Here is a 20,205-nt window from a genome sequence, read left to right as displayed (position 1 = left end):
TTGTGCCTCCTTCCAACGCGAAATAAATAGGTTGAGTGCCTGCTGTTAATGTAACAAAGTTTCCCTAAATGTTAAAAAATGCTTCTCTGTTACATACACCAAGCAAAATACGCCTATAGATTATCAGTATAAAATAAATAATGTTAACCTTAAAAAAGCTGAAAAGGCAAGAGATCTAGGAATACTTTTTGATTCTGAACGTTCGCCTATCATCTGGACAAAGTAATAAGTGAGACCTACAAGCTTGTTGGATTTATTATTCGCACGGGCAGTGGTTTCAGAAGTACACAAACACCAAAAATATTATATCATTCTCTAGTATGTACAAAACTCTAATTTGGCTCTGTCATATGGAACACAGAATTTCAAAAACACACCCCAATTTTAGAACATGTACAGTCAAAATTATTTCCATACATGAAATTCAAACTGGAAGACAAATACCCCAGGTACGAATCATATACCAACTTAATAGAGCAAATCCATATGGACAGTTTTGACCACAGAAGGACAGCCCGAGACTTTATGCTACTTTGGAAAATTTTAACGGAAAACTTCGATCTCCTCTCTTTCTTTCACAATTCAAAATACTTATTCTGAACATTAAAACACGACCCAAGCATGAAACCTTCTATGTGAGCAAAGCGCAAACAAATATCATAAAAAGGTCACCTATTTGGAGAATGCATGAGTTCTACAATGCTATAGAGAAAGAGAATAAAAGCATTGATTTTTTCGCTATGTCATACTCACAACTGAAGACAATAATTTTGATTCCTTTGGCTAGAAAAATAGATGGAAATATGTTATGAAACTCTACAGTATTGCTATTCTATGCATTGTATATAAATTGTACTATTCTAATATGCTCATGTATTGTATATGAAATTGTAGTTTTACAATATGAACTCTTTAAATTGGTGTAAACCTGTTGAGTTCAATAAATAATAAATAAATTCCTTAATATTTGTGGATAATATTAACATTATTATTGTATATGTCAATTTTCTACAAATTTCCACTTCTCGAATATATCAAGCTATTACTTATTAACCGACATCATCTAAATAAAATGCCAGACAAATGCTTGAATCCAGAGGCGTATATTCCATGCTATCTGTGCTATCTGCGAAACCCAGGCTCAGAAGAGAAGATAAAAACGATCACAAAATGTGCATAAATTGTTCATTTCAATGAAAAGATGATGGCGTTTCATGAGTTGGCACACTTATTTCTTAGAAGCTGTTACGCCGAGAGTTGGCCGTCTTGCCAGCTTTCTTCGAAATCCGCAGGGAGCTGCGTGCGTTGGCAGTCTTCTTGCTATGATACCGTCAGTGTTACCAACTCATTATTCCCAGCGTGGCATCTTCCCTACAAGGGCGGGAATTTGGAGGAAGGAGGAAATGGTTACTGATGTCAGAAACTTCCCTCTGGGCCAAGGACATCACTTTCCACACTTGCAAACGAGCATGAGCACTGCAAGAGGCCGTTGACCTCTGAAACAACCAGAGTACCTGCATTACAATGGTGACCAGAAGTTCGGGAGATTTGTTAGCTGATCGGAACTGGTTTATGACTGCAGCTCAAAATAACAGATTGACAGAGGGCACAGGCAAGTAAGTAGTTCGCCCCTGGGAATGTTGAAGGAAGTTCGTCTTCTTAGTGCGCGGGTTTTCTTATTGTATTGTGGTGAGTAAGTGCGTGTATTGTGGTCAGTTCGTACGTGAATTATACTTTTGTGTTGTGTTGTTTAGTGAATAATTTGGACCTAGTGTATAGTGAAGTGTACGAACTAGCAGAACTTGTATTAACGTTTCCGTCTACAACTGCTACGGTTGAAAGAAGTTTTTAGGCGCTCAAGAGGATCAAGTCATATCTCAGAGCCACAGAAGGGCAAGTCAGGCGTAGCAATTTATTTGTTCTATCTATCGAGAAAAGTGTTCTTCTGAAAATGAAAGAATGGTCCGAAGAAACATTTTATGAAAGTGTCACATTGAAATTTACCCAGAAGAAGAGAAGAATGGACATTTCCACTCTAACCTTAAATATGATTTTAACTATATCACTGCATGCCATTCATTTTATATTAACGTTGTGCAAAATAGTTTGTGTTAATTCGAAATAATTTGCGAGAAATTGGCCTTAGAAGTTGTGCCAAATTGATGCTATACGTCACGAAACCCGAAAGGTCTCTGACTGGATATTCCAGTTATGACGTTCTCGTTAGACAGTGAACTCGGTCGTCTGCTTAGCGCTCCAGAAATCCATGCACGAAGGCATTCGTTGCTCCTCGTGTTTGTAACGCTGAATATTGAAGAGTATTCACTGTGATTTTCAAAATTAAAGTTTCCATTATGACATGGGAGAGATGTGCGAAAGCCAATTCCGGCATTTGCAGATGCATTCACGGTAGCTCCATATCTTGCACAACTGATATTGGATGGAGCAGAGATAAGGTGTTTACTTTCATCGAAAGCTTATATTCAAGATCATTTAATATTATTCTGTTGACAGATTTTTCTCAGTAGCAATCATTCCTAGTTTTCAGTTGTTAAGTTATCATTAGTAGTGCTGGTATTACTGCAGTGCAATATGTATACTTGGAGAAAAATGTCATCGTCTTTTTTGCACGATGGTCTAAACCAGCGTTTTCTCTTTTTTCTTACGAAGCTGAAAATAAATATATGTAATGCAAATGAGCGTCGGGAGGGGCGGGCTTCGAACCGGTCCGTTGACCAGCTTCTAGGGCATCGTTCATTTCAAGTCACAAATAACATAAATTATATTATTTTCATTGTAAATAATAATAACAGAAATAAATTTCAGTTAGATATTATTCCAACCAGGGGCGTTGTCAAAATTTTTTGCTGGAGTTTGGGAAATTATAAAACTTGAATAGTAGAAATAATAACAATAATAACAATTGATAATAATAAAATTATTTTACAATGATAAATACTATATACTAATAAAAATAAGCAAATAGTGAATACCTAGTAAAAAGTTGTTTCATATATTTTTTGTTCACATTTCAGTCAGTGTACTCAAATTCACAGCTATTGTATTTCTTATTAACTTTTGCGTACATCATTCGCGAAAAAGGCTGTAAAAGGTAGGGGAAATTTTTACTCATAAGGTTTATGGTGTGACCTCTCCCATAAAACTATATTTTTTGGAATATTGAAAACTGTGGAACCATTTATTTCTTGGATTAAATCGTAGGAGCTTGGTTCCTATATTTTCCTTTATTTTCTTTGATCTAACACACTTTCTACTGTCGCTATATTCTGTTCAAATACTAACTAAATTATCTTTATTTCTCCTATTAACAATGAAAGTAACAAGGTTTCTTCTTTTTTTTACTTGAAATGAACGATGCCAATTTCCAAAACGCGGGAGGCGTCCGACTCCCCTCCTTTCGACGCCCATGATTCCAACAGAATAATCGAAGTAAAAACAACCAAAATTTACTCCTAACTTAATTTTTCTTCTTTAACAAGGCGTGTTAATGTAAATAACAAAATAAAGTATTTTGCATTTCAGTACACTAATTGTATTTGAAATGCAAAAAAAAAGGAAATAAATAAATAAATAACTAAATAGTTGAGCTGCATATTCGCTCATCTGGTGGACCGAATTGAACAGCCTGTCTAAGAAAGTAAGAAAATTATTTTAGAAAAAAAAAACTTTTATTTTATTAGTTTATAGAATAGAACAGCCTGCCCAAGGAAGGATATAATAAAATTATTTTAGAAATAAAAACTTTTAATTTATCAGTTTATAATAGATATTGTTGAGCAATAACAATCATAACCATTATTATTATTTTTAATGTTTTAACATTTATCAGAGCCTGAACCTGCTCCTCCGTACAAAAATTTCTGGCTACGCCCATGGTAATGCACTACAATGTAATGAAATAGAACAGTATTTTTAGTAACTTGCACTTTTACATAGCTCTTACAGACCAATTTCATTGTTCTTGTACCTTATCATTCACGTAAATGATAAATCGTCATGTAAATCGCACACAAACAAATCATCTGTTTTTTTTTGTTTGTTTTTTCATTCGTGGGTACGTTGAGAAATATCATATTGGAGCATCTGGTACTCGTATTTCTGCATAATGGTGAAATCTTTGTTGTCCACTGTGATATATCCACAACACTTACCAGCTATAAAATTTGGGCTGCTCTGCTCTTGTAACTCACAAGATGGAAACTTGTTTCGGGGACAAGAAAACAAAAATCTTATTTGTAATATTAACTCAGCAGAGAAAACTGATGGTAACGACCATTTTCTGTTATAGTAGTTACGTATCTTTTCCATCCATTATCTCATAGCAAACACAGACACGTCCTACCACCGTCCTAACCAAATGCAACCAACGCGAAATGCAGACGACAGGACGAGCCGAACGACGACGTCACAACATGGCGCAGGTGTATTTTGCGCTCAACGCTCGGCTCGAAAATTAGAAACTCGATTTTTTACCTAAAAACGAACGCACATGAACATGGGAAATTGCAGGGGTTATTTGGTGTAGAGGTGTAGGAGTTCTTATGGTGTAGATTTTAAAAATGATCTTTAAAAAAAGTAGTGGAAATGTCCATTGAGTTCCTATTGAATTGAAGTTTTAAAGGTAAGAAGTTTATTGTATATTATGTGTTATATTTTATTTTCGCAAGTAGATCATGCATATAGCATGCGTGGACCTTCCTTAAAAGAGCAATTTCCATCCATCAGCATCCACCACTAACGATTCAGGCCCTAAAAGATGCTGCCATCGAGGAGTGGGACCGTTTGCCTCAAGAAATGCATAATGATATGGTACTGAGCATGCCCCGTCGCATTCAAAAGTGCCTCAGGGTTTGTGGAGGACCAACACGTTATTGACTCATGTGAAACTGTCTTTAAAACTGTATTTCATTTGTGATGTTCTAACTAAGGAGTTCCTTACTTTGTTTGGTTTAGTCACATACGGAGTATTTCTTGTTTCTTTCTGTTCATACTGGGTCTCAAGTTACCAAGAAGTGTACGTTTTCGTTGTATGGTATTTACTATTCTGAGTTTTACATGAAAACAATTAAAATTATATTTAAATTGTCAATTACATATCTAAGTAGTGTTCCACCTCAACACAATAGAATCTGGTATATGCTTAGCTTTTTTTTATGTGTGTATATCTGTGTGGTACTTTTATTACGTTTTAACTTACCACATTCCTTTTCGCATTTTTCTACGTCTAGACGAGTATAGAATTTAAAAGTAGATGAGTCAAGGCACAAAGAAAAAACAAAATATATTAAAACATACACAATTTGTATCACAACAAAAGCGTTATTAATACAAAATTATATCTACCATTTATTCCAATTCTTTATAGCAAACCCTGAGACCAAAATACATTAAATTTCCATTTCATTTATAAATTAATTTGCCAGTAAGGGTTAACCTGGCAACAAAAATGGAAGAAGCTGGTGTAAGAATGACAAAATTTGAAATTAATTTCAGTCTTGCTTAGAAACCTTATTCCTCCTTTCTTTCTCTGTTTCAGCATATAAATGCATGCATGCATGCTACATACTAACGTACGTATGTACAGTCACGGACACTTCTGGGTTACAACTTTTTCATTATCTTTCAATGGAATCGTTACGGCTAAGAAGTGTGCGTGACTGTTCATATACAGAATAATTCATAATTCAACATAGATTTGTCTAATTCAGTAAAAAGTTACCAAGACAGAGACAGCAGAAGAAACATGTAATAAAATGCATACATTCTCCAAGATGTGTTTTTCCTCGCAGACGCAGTCAATGTCATTCATTTAATCTAGTTGGCCAGTGGTCGGGTTTCTCGTGGTATAGTCCACGAGATTTTTGATGCAACACTACAGAAATAAATCGCGTGAGATGAGATCTGTTGAACTTCGTGGTTATGAAAGCTGAAAATATTCAATTTCGGAATGACCTTCAATACAAAAGTCTGCTGTAAGGAACCTGGTCGGCACAAGCAACGACTCCGCGAGACTTTTCTGTGCCACGGATGAATTGTCTTACCCTAAGGTGACTGCGCAAAAAAGAAAGAAAATTCTACCCTTTACAACAAATTCAAACACACAAAACACTGCCTGTTCAGAGTTACACGTTATAATAGGAACCCTGCTGCAATTACCGGAACGAAATTGTACTAGGGCGTCCATTGTTCTAGCAAAGCTTAGTAGCTACTGGGTATGAAAATAATCTTCTTTCTGCTGTGTTTGTTTTGTTGATTCTGATAATTCCCGAAATGAAATATAACTTACCCCGACATATACACACATATATATATACGTGCATATTTGTGGACGGGAGCTTGTAAAACATGTATATGTATATAGTTGATTAAAATTCCCGTGTTTTAACAAAAGCGAAAGGAAAGTGACATGAAAACGAAGAAATAATATTACAAATTTTGATCCAGTATTTTGAAATCAAACGTATCTTCTATATCCCATGATTTTATTGGAATTTTAACCATGCAGCACACGTGTCTTGGGATATTTTCGCGGAGCTCCTAATATCAACATATCATTTTTATGAATGTTTATTTGGTAATTGTATTTCTGTTACTAAATCTTTCTATCGAATGACGTGAGCGAGTAATATATGCTATTTTTAATCCACGCAATTTGTTTTAATTTTCTCTGTACAAAAATCGGTTGCCTCTCTTTCAGGAACTCTCGAGGTCATAGTGGATTAACTGTATGGAGGTATAAGTTGCGTATACGGCCTGAAGATTTTACGATGTTTTTGTTGGTTATGTATTTCATTATAGTCAATGTTTGTAAGTTTTCTTGTAAGTTGGCTTGGAAGCTAAAATTATATTATTTACTTATGGTGGCATAATCCACTTCTACATGAAATCGTGTATTCTTGACTTTGAAATATCGAAATTCTAGATAAGTCAGGATAAGAACAAATGGTCGATGGTTATGAAAGCAAAACAGAGCAACATCTTTGTTTATACAATTTTTTGCTACTGTCTAGCATTATTGATGATAATCAAGTGAGGAATGCTTTATCAATAATGAATGTCTATTTCATTTTTCGGGCACTCACGTCTTACAATATTTCAAAATGTTGGAGTGAAAAATCGGAAAAACTTACAGCACGCCGCATTGCATTTTAGATTGGTCACCGTTCCTGTAAGAAATGAAAATCGTAGAGCATGAGACGAGAATTGTACCTGTACGTGCTATATCTGGTAAAGGACATAATAGTACCACATTTTACCTACAACAAACATAAAAATTTGTAAGTGTGTATACATTTTCTCAGTATGATATGAAAATTCTGTTAGGTGACAGTAATGCACAGATTGGCAAAGAAGAGACATTTAAACCCACGACTGGTAAAGAAAGTCTTCATGAATTAAGTAATGATAATGGTATAAGATTGATTACTTTTGCAACCTCCAAGAATTTAATTGGGAAAAGTACCACTTTTAAACATAAAGATATCCATAAATATACCTGGTCTTCTTCACATGGTAAAACTCATAATCAGATAGATCATATTCTCATTGACAAGAGAAGGCATATTAGTATAATTGACGTTCGTACACATAGAGGTGCTGACTGTGCCAGTGACCATTATTTAGTAATTGCTAAATTAAGAGAAAGACTCTCAGTGATAAATCATAAGCAACAAAATCTAAAAGTTCTAAAATTTGATACAGGAAAGTTTACTGATGAAAGAATTAAGAAAGATTACCAAATTAAACTGTCAAATAGATTTGATGTTTTGCAGGATTTAAGTGATGATGAAAATATAAATGAAACAGACGTAAATAAGAATTGGGAGCACATACGTAATGCAATAGAATCAGCAGCTAAAGAAAGCCATGGTTTGATAATGAATGTCATAATCTAATAGAAATAAGAAATCAGGCTAGACTTAGGTGGTTAAATAACTCTGATGATACAAATCTAAACAATTATAATAGAATAAAGCGAGAAGTTAACCGCACATTTAGAAGTAAAAAAAAGAGATTACTTGAAAAGCAAAATTAACGAAATTGAAACAAACAGCAAAAATAAAAATATCAGAGATTTAAATAAAGGTGTAAATGAGTTTAGAAAGGGGTGGCAACCTAAAGTAAACTTGATAAAAGATAAAGACGGTGATTTTCTAGCTAACCCAAGTGATATTCTAAATAGATGGAAGAACTACTTTAATGACCTTTTAAATGTCCATGTAGGAGATAAATCAGAATTAAATGAAGTCCACACAGCAGAACCTTTAGTTCCAGAACCTAACTTGACTGAAGTTAAAGATGCTATTAAAAGGCTAAAGAATAACAAAGCACCTGGCATTGATTTAATACCAGCTGAGTTAATTAAATATGGTGGAAATTCATTAATATGTCAAATTCATAAATTAATTTGTTTAATATGGAATAAAGAAGAAATCCCTCAACACTGGAAAGAATCCATAATTGTTCCTGTGTTTTAAAAAGGAGATAAAATGAACTACAATAATTACCGTGGAATTTCTCTACTCTCAACAACATATAAAATATTATCTAACATTCTTTTAACAAGACTAACCCCATATGCTAATGAAATTATTGGTGATTATCAATGTGGATTTAAACGTAACAGATCAACTACAGATCAAATTTTTTACATCAGACAGACACTTGAAAAAAAGTGGGAATATAATCAAAATGTCCATCAGCTATTCATTGATTTCAAAAAAGCATATGATTCGGTCAAAAGAGATAAACTATATAATATATTAGTAGAGTTTGGAATACCTAAGAAGCTTGTTAGTATGATAAAAATATGCACCAGTAAAACAGAAAGTAAAATTCGTGTGGGTATTAATATGTCTGACAAATTTACAATTCATGATGGGTTAAAATAAGGAGATGCATTATATCCATTGCTCTTTAATTTTGCCTTAGAATATGCTGTTAGGAAGGTAAAAGAAACTAAAGAAGGACTAAAATTAAATGGTGTGACTCAGTTGTTAGCATATGCAGATGATGTAGATTTACTGGGGGATGATGTGAATAAAATTAAGAATAATGCTAAAATATTTTTCAAAACTGCTAAAGAGATAGGTTTGGAAGTTAACAAAGAGAAAACTAAATATATGCTTACAGGCCGAAACCAAGTGTTAGGTAATAATCAAAATCTAATTATTGATAACAACTCGTTTGAACCAGTTTCCAAATTCAAATACTTAGGAGTAATATTAACAAATGAAAATTATATTAAAGAGGAAATAAAAAGTAGGCTTAATTCAGGAAATGCATGTTACTTCTCTCTTCATAAACTTTTATCTTCTCGTTTAATATCTAAGAAACTAAAAGTTAAAATATACAAAACAGTAATTTTGCCTGTAGTATTATATGGATGCGAAACTTGGTCCCTTACATTGAAAGAGGAACATAAATTGAGAGTATTTGAAAATAAGATCCTTAGGAAAATCTTTGAACCTAAAAGGGATGAGGAGACAGGTGAGTGGAGAAGGTTACATAATTTAGAACTACATAATTTGTATTCATGTCCAGATATTATTAGAATAATTAAATCAAGAAGACTTAGGTGGGCAGGCCATGTGGCACGAATGGGAGAGGAAAGAGGAGTTTACGGGATTCTTGTTGGGAAACCTGATGGTAAGAGACCTGTAGGAAGGCCAAGACGAAGATGGAGGGACAACGTTGAGATGGACCTAAAGGAAATCGGTAGGGATGGAAAAGAGTATATAGATCTTGCTCAAGATAGGGAAACATGGAAGGCCTGTGTTGCTGCAGCCATGAACCTTCGTGTTTAAGAAGGCTAGAGAGTTAGTTAGTTAGTTAAGTGTGTATAATGTTTGAAGTTAAGTTCGAAACGATATTAATTGGGGCAATTAACACACATTCCTTATCGTGAAGATGATACCGATGTTCTGCTAATGACTCCTTACGCTAATACCATGTGGCCACAATACAGCATCGGCTATTATCCCATTTTGCCATTTCTGCAACTGCATGACCATTTCGATGGAAAGTACTGTTGGTAATCCATCAGATCTCCGTGGATATTCAAGAATTCGACTACAGTTTCCGCCCACCTTTAAATTAAGCTAAGAAGAGCAACGTATAACGCAAAGAAGAGATGTGAAAATAAGCTGGGAAGAGATTTTAGTCTTCTCTTTAGGAAGTCTCACATGCACAAAGCTTTATGATCCCTGCTGGGAGATAATGACATTGTTTTAGCAAATGTTATTAGCTTTTTGAGAAGAGCGGCTCTCTTCCACTCCCTTTGAGGAAGTCGATTTTTGATTAGGGGATATTTCCCTTACGCATTGAAGAATGCAAAATTAACATGTGTGCCGATGCACACAAAACTTTAAATTCAATCAACCAATCTATGTGTGTGTGTGTGTGTTTTTGCGAGGTGTGTGAATCCATGTAATTTATATTTTACACAAGTCTGGAGAGATTGATTCGGCCATAATATTCCATTTTTGCATTCAATAACTGCGTTATTTGTGGTCAGTGGTAGCAAAGGAAACCATTGTCATCTCTTGATATATGTGGTCAATCCAGTGGTGCAACGACAGAGGGCAGGGGGCATTGCCCCCCCCCCCCAACCTTGGTCGGAAATGAGTTAAATTACGCGTTCCTAACAATAAGACGTGACCCAATCATCAAACCTTTTTTGTGAATAGAGCGCGAACAAACATTGTCAAGAAATCCCCTATCTGGAGAATGAGTGTTCTCTACAATGCCTTAGAAAAACGTAACAAAAATATTGATTTGTTCTCTATGCCATAAATACAATTTAAAAACAGTGTAATGAAAAAAATATCAAATAACGTTCACTGAAGCATGTATGAAAACCTGTATATCTGAACTCTCTAACTGGGCGTCAGCCTGTTGAGTTCATTAATGTAAATAAATAAATAAATAAACATTGACGGCCAAGTGTACCTACATGGGGCAATTACCGCCCAGAACTTCAAATTTTATGTAAATAAAAATAATTTTCGTAAAATTTGCTTGCTCGCTTCGTTCGCACTGCCTCCTTTTCTTAGTCTTATCAAGTTCAGGACCGTAGTTAGGGGACGGCGGGAGACGGCCCTGGGCGCCGAAACATCTAAATGAAGAAAGGTTGTAAAATTGATTGATTGATTTGTATTTTTTTAAGTCTACTTTATGCACAGAAAGGCTAATTGAGACTGGGTCTATAGCTTAAAGTGTGCTCTGAACCAATATGTGCCTCCACTGGGTATCGAATCCAGGACCCCTTGATCATAAGGCGACGATGTTACCACTACACCATCGGAGAGGCACAAAAGTTGTAACTGATATAATTCCGTGAAATTATTTGCGCTATATTAAATTAATATTGATTTTAGCCTGCAAGAAAATTGGATCCAATAATTTTCTTGCTCGCTTCGCTCGCAATGCTTCATTGTTCTCTGTAATGCATTGTAAATTACCAGACAGAGAAATAAGACTTGTCTTAATTGATTTGTTTTAAATGCATGAACAATTGTTTTAAGGAAAGGAAGCGTGCACATTTCAGAGACAATTTTTGCTGTTGGTATATTGTGAGATGGATAAATTGGTTGTGTAATGTATTTAAATAATATATGCTGTATATAATATTTGTCGTCCTCCGTAGCCGAGCGGGTTAAGGCGTTCACTCGTCTTGAGATCGTTCGCTGCGGAACGGCGTAGGTTCGAATCCGGCTCGGGTCGGAACTTATTCGGCCTAAGTATAGGGCCGGTGGCAACCCACCATCGTGAGGAAATTGGGGAGCTCCGAGTGATTGAGCGTAATCCGGTCGCGAAGTCCTACAACGGCTGGGGATCGGTCGGGCTGACCACCCGGCCCCCTAGTCAGGCTGCAGATCTCCACGCCCCCTTGGTGGCTCGCGAGGGAGGGAGGCCAGCAGTCGGTAGGTAAGCCTTGGCCCGATATTGGGCTGTTGCGCTATTGGTTTATTATTATTAGTATATAATATTTATTAAATAAACTTTGTACACAATTTAGTGTCCATGTCACTCCGCGTTGAATATGTGAAACATATATCGTGTATGAAAGTTAGGATAAAGTAAAAAAAATAATTTTGTAATGCATTTATCAAGTTTTTTCTGTTTTTTAAAAATAGTTTATGTAATAACAAATTCATCTTAACTGGTTATTTGTTGAAGAAAGTATGGTCTACTTAATACACGTAAAGTAGTTCACTAAGTTCAGTAATTACATAGTAAATATATAAAATCAGACTTACTTTCATCGAGTTTTGCTTTTTCACCTGTAACACCTTGTTCATACTGAAAAGAAATGTCAAATTCCTGTTTCATTTCTGGAGGCCAAATTTGCATAATGAAACAATTATTTAATTAAATTTGAGAATAAGATAACTTAATGAAGAACGTCTAATACCCAAATATCTAAGTCATTTTCCAAAAAATCATTTCATGGCATACTGGTAATATGTCAATCTTATACTTTGCAAAGAATAGTAGAAATATATTATAATGTACATTATTGGAACTTTTGCATAAATCAAATATCGGCTTTCCGAATTTGAATGCAAATGTAAATGTAAATATCCTGCAAAAATAAATTACGTTATGGAAGTCAGACGCACCCAGACAGGTACAAAAAAGCAAAGTCTAAGAGCGTCTGAAATATATCAAGGGAATTAGTTCTGTTAATAATGGTTTCCCCATTATGACATCGTTTCTACACATATTATGAGCCCTCCATAGTGGCGAAGATTGGGATCCAATACTGCGGGAGCAAGGTGCCGAAACTTAGGGGGAGGGGGGAAAATACAGTTTATACATAAGGTTCAGTATAATGCGGGGGAAAAAGTAGCAAGAAGTGTGGCAGATTCCCATCATTGCCGCCACTGGCCCTCAAGAAACAACACTTTCCGTTTATTATGTATGCAATCATGAGGCATTTGTTTTCTATCGGACAACATGCTGTAAGAGATATTATTTCAATGAGAAAAGAAAATTCAATGCCATTGTTTTCGTTGATAATGGAGCGCACTAAAACTGTTTACCGACAGAAGAAATAAGTATCAGTAAAAACTAAAAATCTATGTGGCATGCATGCCTGACAGAAAACGACCAAAATTTTTCATTGTTTTGATGTCCTCCACAGTCTGTGTACAGCGACATCCAGTATATACATTAAAAATAAATATATATTTCGGAATTAACATTTGTCTAAAACTGAATATTCTACGATTTTGGTTTGGTTTGGTGCTTTAAGTCCACTTTAGTAGCCTAAGTCTAATCGGAACTGGACCTGCAGTTCAAAGTGGCATCCGAACCACTATGTGCCTCCACCGGGTATCGGACCCGGGACCCCTTGATTACAAGGCCACAACGCAACCACTGCGCCATCGAGGAGGATGAATATTCTACGAAAATCAATGAATTAATATTTATTTAATATAACAGGAGCATATTACGCTTGTACTGTATACGTGCTTTATCTTGCAAAGCTTTAATATTTGCTGCTGAGTCTGTGCTTGGATGTGTCGATGTTTGTATGTATGTGTGCGTGTGTGTGTGTGATGGTGTGTGTGTGTGTGTGTGTGTGTGTGTGTCACTGTGTGGTGATCGAAGAAACAGTTTATTCTGTCCTTCAAAATACACTCCTGCTGCCTCTGATCTCCCAATATACTTTACTTGCTTAACATATAAATGAGGCAGAAATATCCAAGATAACGTATACTAGATATGCTTCTAAACAGTATCTTGGCAATAACCGAACCATTTTAGCAATTGACCTATCAATTATCTTGTCCTCAATTAAAATTAAATACACTATTACCCAGTGCCGGTATCACAGTGATTGAAAGGGTAATATTTTGGATATTAGAAAACTAAACTTTGAAGAATGCTTGAAAATATAAAAATGTGTATCATAAAATATTTGATTCAATGAAAGCAATTTGTTCTGGCATTCCTTACATTAATTTACGTTGATTGTCATTTTCAAAGATAGATAGATAATTTTTACGTTAGGTATAATTTTCTGGATTTTGCTATATTTTGAGAATTTCTTTGATATTGAATATTTCTACTTCGTAAGAATGAGATAAGTAAAGAACAATTTCCACGAAACGACGTAGCCTATAGCAACAGCTCCTACGTTACTACTTTCCTTCAAGTATTGATAGGTGACGAAGTTTCTGTTAGGGACTATGAATTAAATCCAGAAGACATTGATAGTGAAAGATTATTGGTGTGTATACACACAAGCTAATATGCTCGAGTTTTACACATACCTTAACTTGAAATATAAACACACCAACATTTCAATTTGTCCATTATAACCAAGGATGTGCTTTGGGAAATCAAATATAACAAGACATTTTACTAAATAATTGTTCAGTGCGAAATATCGTTATGCTTTTTTTTGTAAGTGGGTTGATAAATTAAGGTACTGATAATGCAAGCTGCTCAAACTGTTTGAAAGTAAATTCAATATTGAATTTAATTACTGATCTGTTATATGTTTCAAGTTGGGATATGTGTAAAACGCTTGAATATTATCCCGTGTGAATACACGGCAGCTTCCAATATTACGAAATAGGTAATTTTGAATACGTACAAGTTTAATAAATTTAGTAACAATGGCTTATGTTATATGTAGTATCATTCGTTAAGAACGATCCTCAGATTGGATTAATCAATGTACATCTAGAGAGATTTAGTAACTAGAGATTTATTCAACACGTTACAGGCAAGAATAAAGATTGTACATTACTTGCTGTAATTGGATCACAATCTTATAAAGTTCTTTGAGAATTGTTTGTTCCATCTCTACCAGTAGTCAAGACATGAGGAAAATTCTAAAAAGAAAATTTCATACTACAACTAAACTAGCAATTTCATCGTGCTAAAGTTAAAAGTACCAAATTTCAAGCAAGAATATGACGAGCAGATTGAAAATTTCGTAATTCGGTTACTAAAAATAGGTGAGCAGTGGGTTAATGACATCGCATTGCCCATGTGCTTTCTATGATTCATTGGTAACACTGTTAAGCCTTGCTTCCATGTTAAAAAAACATTATAATGCTGACCAAGGCAAACTTTTATAGTATAAAAATATACATAAAAACGTAACGTTTCCACCCTCTAACAGGGTCTTGTTCAGAAGAAACTTCTCAACAAATAAATTAATGTTACAAAACATCATTTTATATATACACTCCCAAGCACGTTCCATACTCAAAACAACACAAAGGCACCATTCCTTATCTTAGAACATTTCATTTCAGGAATTCCTGAGTGTGGAATCTCCTAACACTACAGTAACTGACAGGTGATTGACAGGTACCTGGTAAAAGTCTGACCTTATCAATATCCACTAATGAACCTAGACAGATTCCTTATCTTCTGGACTCCATCCTTCCTCTTTTCTTTCTTCGTTTTTCTTCCTTCTTCTTTCTACCTTCCTTTCTATCATCCTTTCCACTCTTTCTAGCACTCCTATCCATTCTTTCTTAATTTTCAAACCCCCATTCCAGTTCATTTTTTCTTCATCTCCTTTTTCTCTATTTCCTTGGCTTCTTTCCACTTCCTCACTATTCCTCTCTCCTTCCTCCCTATCCTCCTAGCCTCATCCCATTCTATGTCGTGTCCCGTTTCTCTTGTGTGCTTGAATATAGCATTTCTCTCCCTCTTTAATCTTACGTGATCCTTATGTTGCTTCAACCTGTGTCCTTTTTGTTTCCCCTATGAACACGCTCTCACATTCCTTGCACTGAACCTCGTATATTATCCCTTCCTCTTCCTCCTCTCTGCATTCTTCTTTCCTTTTGTCAGCTATACTTAAAATACTACGGCCTCCCATTCTGTACGTTCTTATGTCCGCCTTTCTAAGCACTTTACTTATCGTCTCTGTGGCTTTCCCCATACTCCTTATACCAAATCACCTGTCCTTTCGTTTCTCTTATCCCTCTCCTGTTTCGTTTTCTTCTTTCATCCTCCTTCTTCTGTTTACTTCAAGTCTGTCTTCCTTTTTGTACCCATTCTTTTCCAGTTGCTCCCATAGGCTCTCTATCTTACGCTCCTTTTCTTCTTCTTTCGTGCATATTTTCTTGATTCTGTCATCCATATTCTTTATAAAATATATTTTTGTCCCCTCATTCACATCACTTCTTTTGTGACAACAGACTCCATCTGCACACTTTTTCTGAAGCCAAGTGGTCAAAGAAATTGAAGATGAAACACAAGGGACATTACTGGAACTTGAAACAGAAGAGGAAGAGAAGATAATTTTCCTAGATATAATGATGAAAAGGGAGAGAGGAAAGGAAATTGAGACCACTTGGCTCTAGAAAGACTGTGCAGCTGGAGAAGAAGAAATAATGAACTGGAATGGGGGGCAGAAAATTAACAAAGAATGGAAAGGAGCGCTAGAAAGAGTGGAAAGGATGAGAGAATGGAAGGAGGAAAGAAGATGGAAGAAAAACGAAGAAAGAAAAGAGGAAGGATGGAGTCCAGAAGATAAGGAATCTGTCTAGTTTCATTAGTGGAGGTATTGATAAGGGCAGACTTTTACCAGGTACCTGTCAATCACCGGTCAGTTACTGTAGTGTCAATTACCTGTCAGGAGATTCCACACTCAGGAATTCCTGAAATGAAATGTTGTAAGATAAGGAATGGTGCCTTTGTGTTGTTTTGTGTATGAGCCCTGTCTGGGAGTGTATACAGGGTTTTTCCGGGCTGATCATACAAACTTTCAGGGATGATGGAGAAGGGCACATGTATCAATTTGAGATAAGAAACTCTGGTCCGGAAACGACTTAGTCAAAAGTTATAAGCGAAAATCGCTGTATGCAGATGTAATACTTTTATTACCTGCACAAGTTTCACAAGCTGCTACATTCACAACAGTTGTTAAAAGTAGTGTCACCCAGCTTCGCTGCAGGCATGACATCGTCGCTCAAAGTCCTGGTGTACCCGTTGGAACAACCCCGGGGTCGCTCGAACAATGTCACAGGTAGCGAGAATTCTTGCCAGGAGATCCTCTTCAGTCTCGACAGGTGTCTCGTACACAAGACTTTCCACATGACCCCACAAGAAGAAATCGCATATGTTGAACAACTGTTGTGAATGTAGCAGCTTATGAAACTTGTGCAGGTAATAAAAGTATTACATCTTCATACACCGATTTTCGCTTATAACTCTCGACTAAGTCGCTTCTGGACCAGGGTTCTTTATCTCAAATTGATACATGTGCCCTTCTCTATCATCCCTCAAAGTTTGTATCATCAGCCCGGAAACACCCTGTATATAAGATGATGTTTTGTAACTTTCGTTTATTTGTTGCGAAGTTTCTTCTGAAGAAGACCCTGTTAGAGGGTGCAAACGTTACGTTTTTATGTATATTTTTATACTATAAAAGTTTGCCTTGGTCAGCATTTTAATGTTTTATGATTCTTCAATTAATGGTATTAAATCTGAGGAAAATTACATTTTGGCATGTGGAATATTACGCGTATGAAAATTTCAATTTGATGCTTCATTGTAATACAATAGGTTTTCTAAACAAGCAAGGTGACAGAGATCAAAACGACTTAAGTACGTATGAAATTGAATGTATTAAGTAGGTCTGGGATTAGACCAGCAGAAAAGAAAATGAAGGCATTGTTGCTATGTCCTGAGCCTCGTAATGCTCTTGAGGTCAAAGCACTTCTTTGTGGAATTATTTTTTTAAAATATATTATATTCAATTTAAGGATAATATTGAATGAATTACATAATATGTTAAAGAAGAATGTTAGGTGGAAATGGGCGAACTAGTGACGAAAACAGTTCGAATCTGCAAAACCGGCCTCGACCATAGGCACCGATTTTTTCTGATATTTCAGTGTGGGTGGCGGGCGAAAGCTAAGCAAAACATAAATACTAGAGGCTCCCCAATGGCGTCGTCGCCTTGTAATCAAGGGGTCCCTGATCCGATACCCGGTGGAGGTATATAATGGTTCGAATCCCACTTTAAACTGTAGGTTGATTCCCGATTAGCCTTGCTGTGCATAAAGTGGACATAAAACACAAAAATACTTGTTATCCACCATTCTCATAGCTTAGGCATCACACATTTCATTATTGGAGATATTTTTCATAATTGTACGTACAATATTAAGAAAGGCAATAAAATAATGCTTTAAAGAATAGTGTGTAGCAGATACTGAAAATAAAGACACTTTAAAATCTGTGTTTGGTATTTTACTGATAAAAAATGTAATTAACCTTTTTTGAGATGGAAATCTGTCACTGTCTTTAACAAGAGAGCACTTCAGACTGGCAATACAGGGCTGTGTCTTCTTGCAAGCATGTCTTAAAGATACACCACAATTTGTAATGTAGAGGGTTGATGTCTCTAGTGCCAGATGGCCCATCTAAGGAGGAAATTAAATCAGTCACATTAGTTTCAAACCACTGTTAGGTTGTTTGTGGCTTATGAGCTGGTGTAGAGTCCTGTTGAAAGCTCCACTCCTGAACATGTGAAAGATTGTTGCTGAGATTCTTCACCATTCTTCCATGACTGTCTCATGATACACTCAGGCTGATGTGTTTAACAATTTCTCGTATATATTGAGATCAATGATGTCATCATAACTCACCCCCACCACATCATGATGGAAGCAAGATGGTGACCCCTCTGAACCTTTCCATCTCACTACTCGTGCCATTAACCTTGTCATTTTGTGATTTGAAAGCCTTATGAACAATAAAACATTTTTCCTTTGATGAAAAAATGTGCTTGCACAGTGGTAGTAGCATAGTAGACTTGTAATCAAGGGGCCCCGATTAGATACTCGGTGGAGGCACATAATGATTTGGATCCCACTTTAAACTGTAGGTTAGCCATACTGTGCATAGAGTGAACTTAAAGCACCAAATGAACCAACCTAGGCAACATATTAGCTAACTCCACGTTCTTCGAATATACTATTTTGTATGAAAATGATGCCACGATCAAACACCATCTTTAATACGTGGTGACGTAAGAATGGGTATTGCCTCATCTAGTGTAAGTAATTGTTTCGCAGGTTGCGAATCTGTCCAAACTTCGAAGAACCTTTTTGGACATACTTTTGAAATGTTTTCACTGCGAATACAATGCATAATGTCTCCTTATAGTGCATAGATATGGAACTTCATGTTTCCTCAACGTATAGGCTCGTACATTCTATAATATGGAGCTACCCATTAAAATTGTGACGTAACTTTGCTCCTAGTCCATTTTGTACAATATTGCATTCTATAGCCAAATCTTGATTCTGATCGTATGCCACCAGAATGTTAGCACTTGCTGAGGCTAAGGCCGTCGAAACCGGGGGCCAGGAGGGCCCGGGCTTCCCAGTTCTCTCTTGAGCTCCCCTACATGGGGCCTAATCTGTAACTTTCAACAAGTTTTCATGTTGTAACAAAATGTTATTTGTATAATGGAAAATTCATAAATTATTTGATGGCTCTTTCTGTCACATTTCTAGTTTGAATTATTAATTTTATTTTCGGATACAGAAACTTTGCATACCACTTCGAACATATGCTCAAACATTCGATATATTCTCGCAAGTTGACATTTTGTGATTCCCCCAGTGTGCACTTTTCATTCTCAGAGTTTGTATCCTTACTTCTGAATCACCCTGTATTCTAAGGTATAAGAAAGCTAATGGTATACTCACATAAGCGAATATGACAGCGAACAGGCAAACGATCTGCAGCAGCATCTTGGTCTGAGTTAAAAGTCACCTTGGCTCCCCAACTAGCTGACTGGTGTATATATATAGTGGCCATGATGCAGGAAGCCATGTTTGCTCCTCCCCTAATCGAGCTGCGACGTAGGAGATCGCCATGAAAGTTTCCTGTAAGTTCATATGAAATGGAAGCTTCGTCATTATAATGATCATTGCTATTGCTATTGAAATAAATATGGCGGAAAACTCAAATGACAGTTTATGGAAATGAAGGTAATAAAGATAATGAAGAACGTCCAAGTCTCATTATCCTGAGCATTTACGAACGGATCTATTTTTTTCTGTCATGTAAAGAGAACGCAGTTGCTGTAAGAGAAACGCAATAACGTTTCGGTGAATACACACTGACAGCTCACAAAAATACATTCTAAACCCTATTTTTAAACAGAGGTCTTCGAAAGACTTCTAGAAG

General features: G+C 35.9%; 1 protein-coding gene across 1 annotated transcript in view; it reads right to left on the bottom strand.

The window, feature by feature from the left end:
- LOC145985483 (uncharacterized) overlaps window positions 1–19,803 on the bottom strand; it is a 42,477-nt gene extending 22,674 nt beyond the window's left edge. Inside the window, exons 1-5 of the mRNA XM_083119554.1 lie at window positions 19,722–19,803; window positions 12,282–12,324; window positions 7,152–7,187; window positions 5,219–5,245; window positions 754–783 (exon numbers count right to left, since the gene is read on the bottom strand). Coding sequence (XP_082975680.1) covers window positions 754–783; window positions 5,219–5,245; window positions 7,152–7,187; window positions 12,282–12,324; window positions 19,722–19,766 — 181 coding nt within the window. The 5' untranslated portion in view covers window positions 19,767–19,803. The remainder of the gene's footprint in view (window positions 1–753; window positions 784–5,218; window positions 5,246–7,151; window positions 7,188–12,281; window positions 12,325–19,721) is intronic.
- Between the last annotated feature and the right edge of the window lie 402 nt (window positions 19,804–20,205).

This window comes from Lepisma saccharinum, chromosome 3 (genome assembly GCF_977018435.1).
Source record: "Lepisma saccharinum chromosome 3, izLepSacc3.1, whole genome shotgun sequence".
Taxonomy (NCBI): Eukaryota; Metazoa; Arthropoda; class Insecta; order Zygentoma; family Lepismatidae; genus Lepisma; species Lepisma saccharinum.
This window is presented reverse-complemented; position numbering and strand designations above follow the sequence as displayed.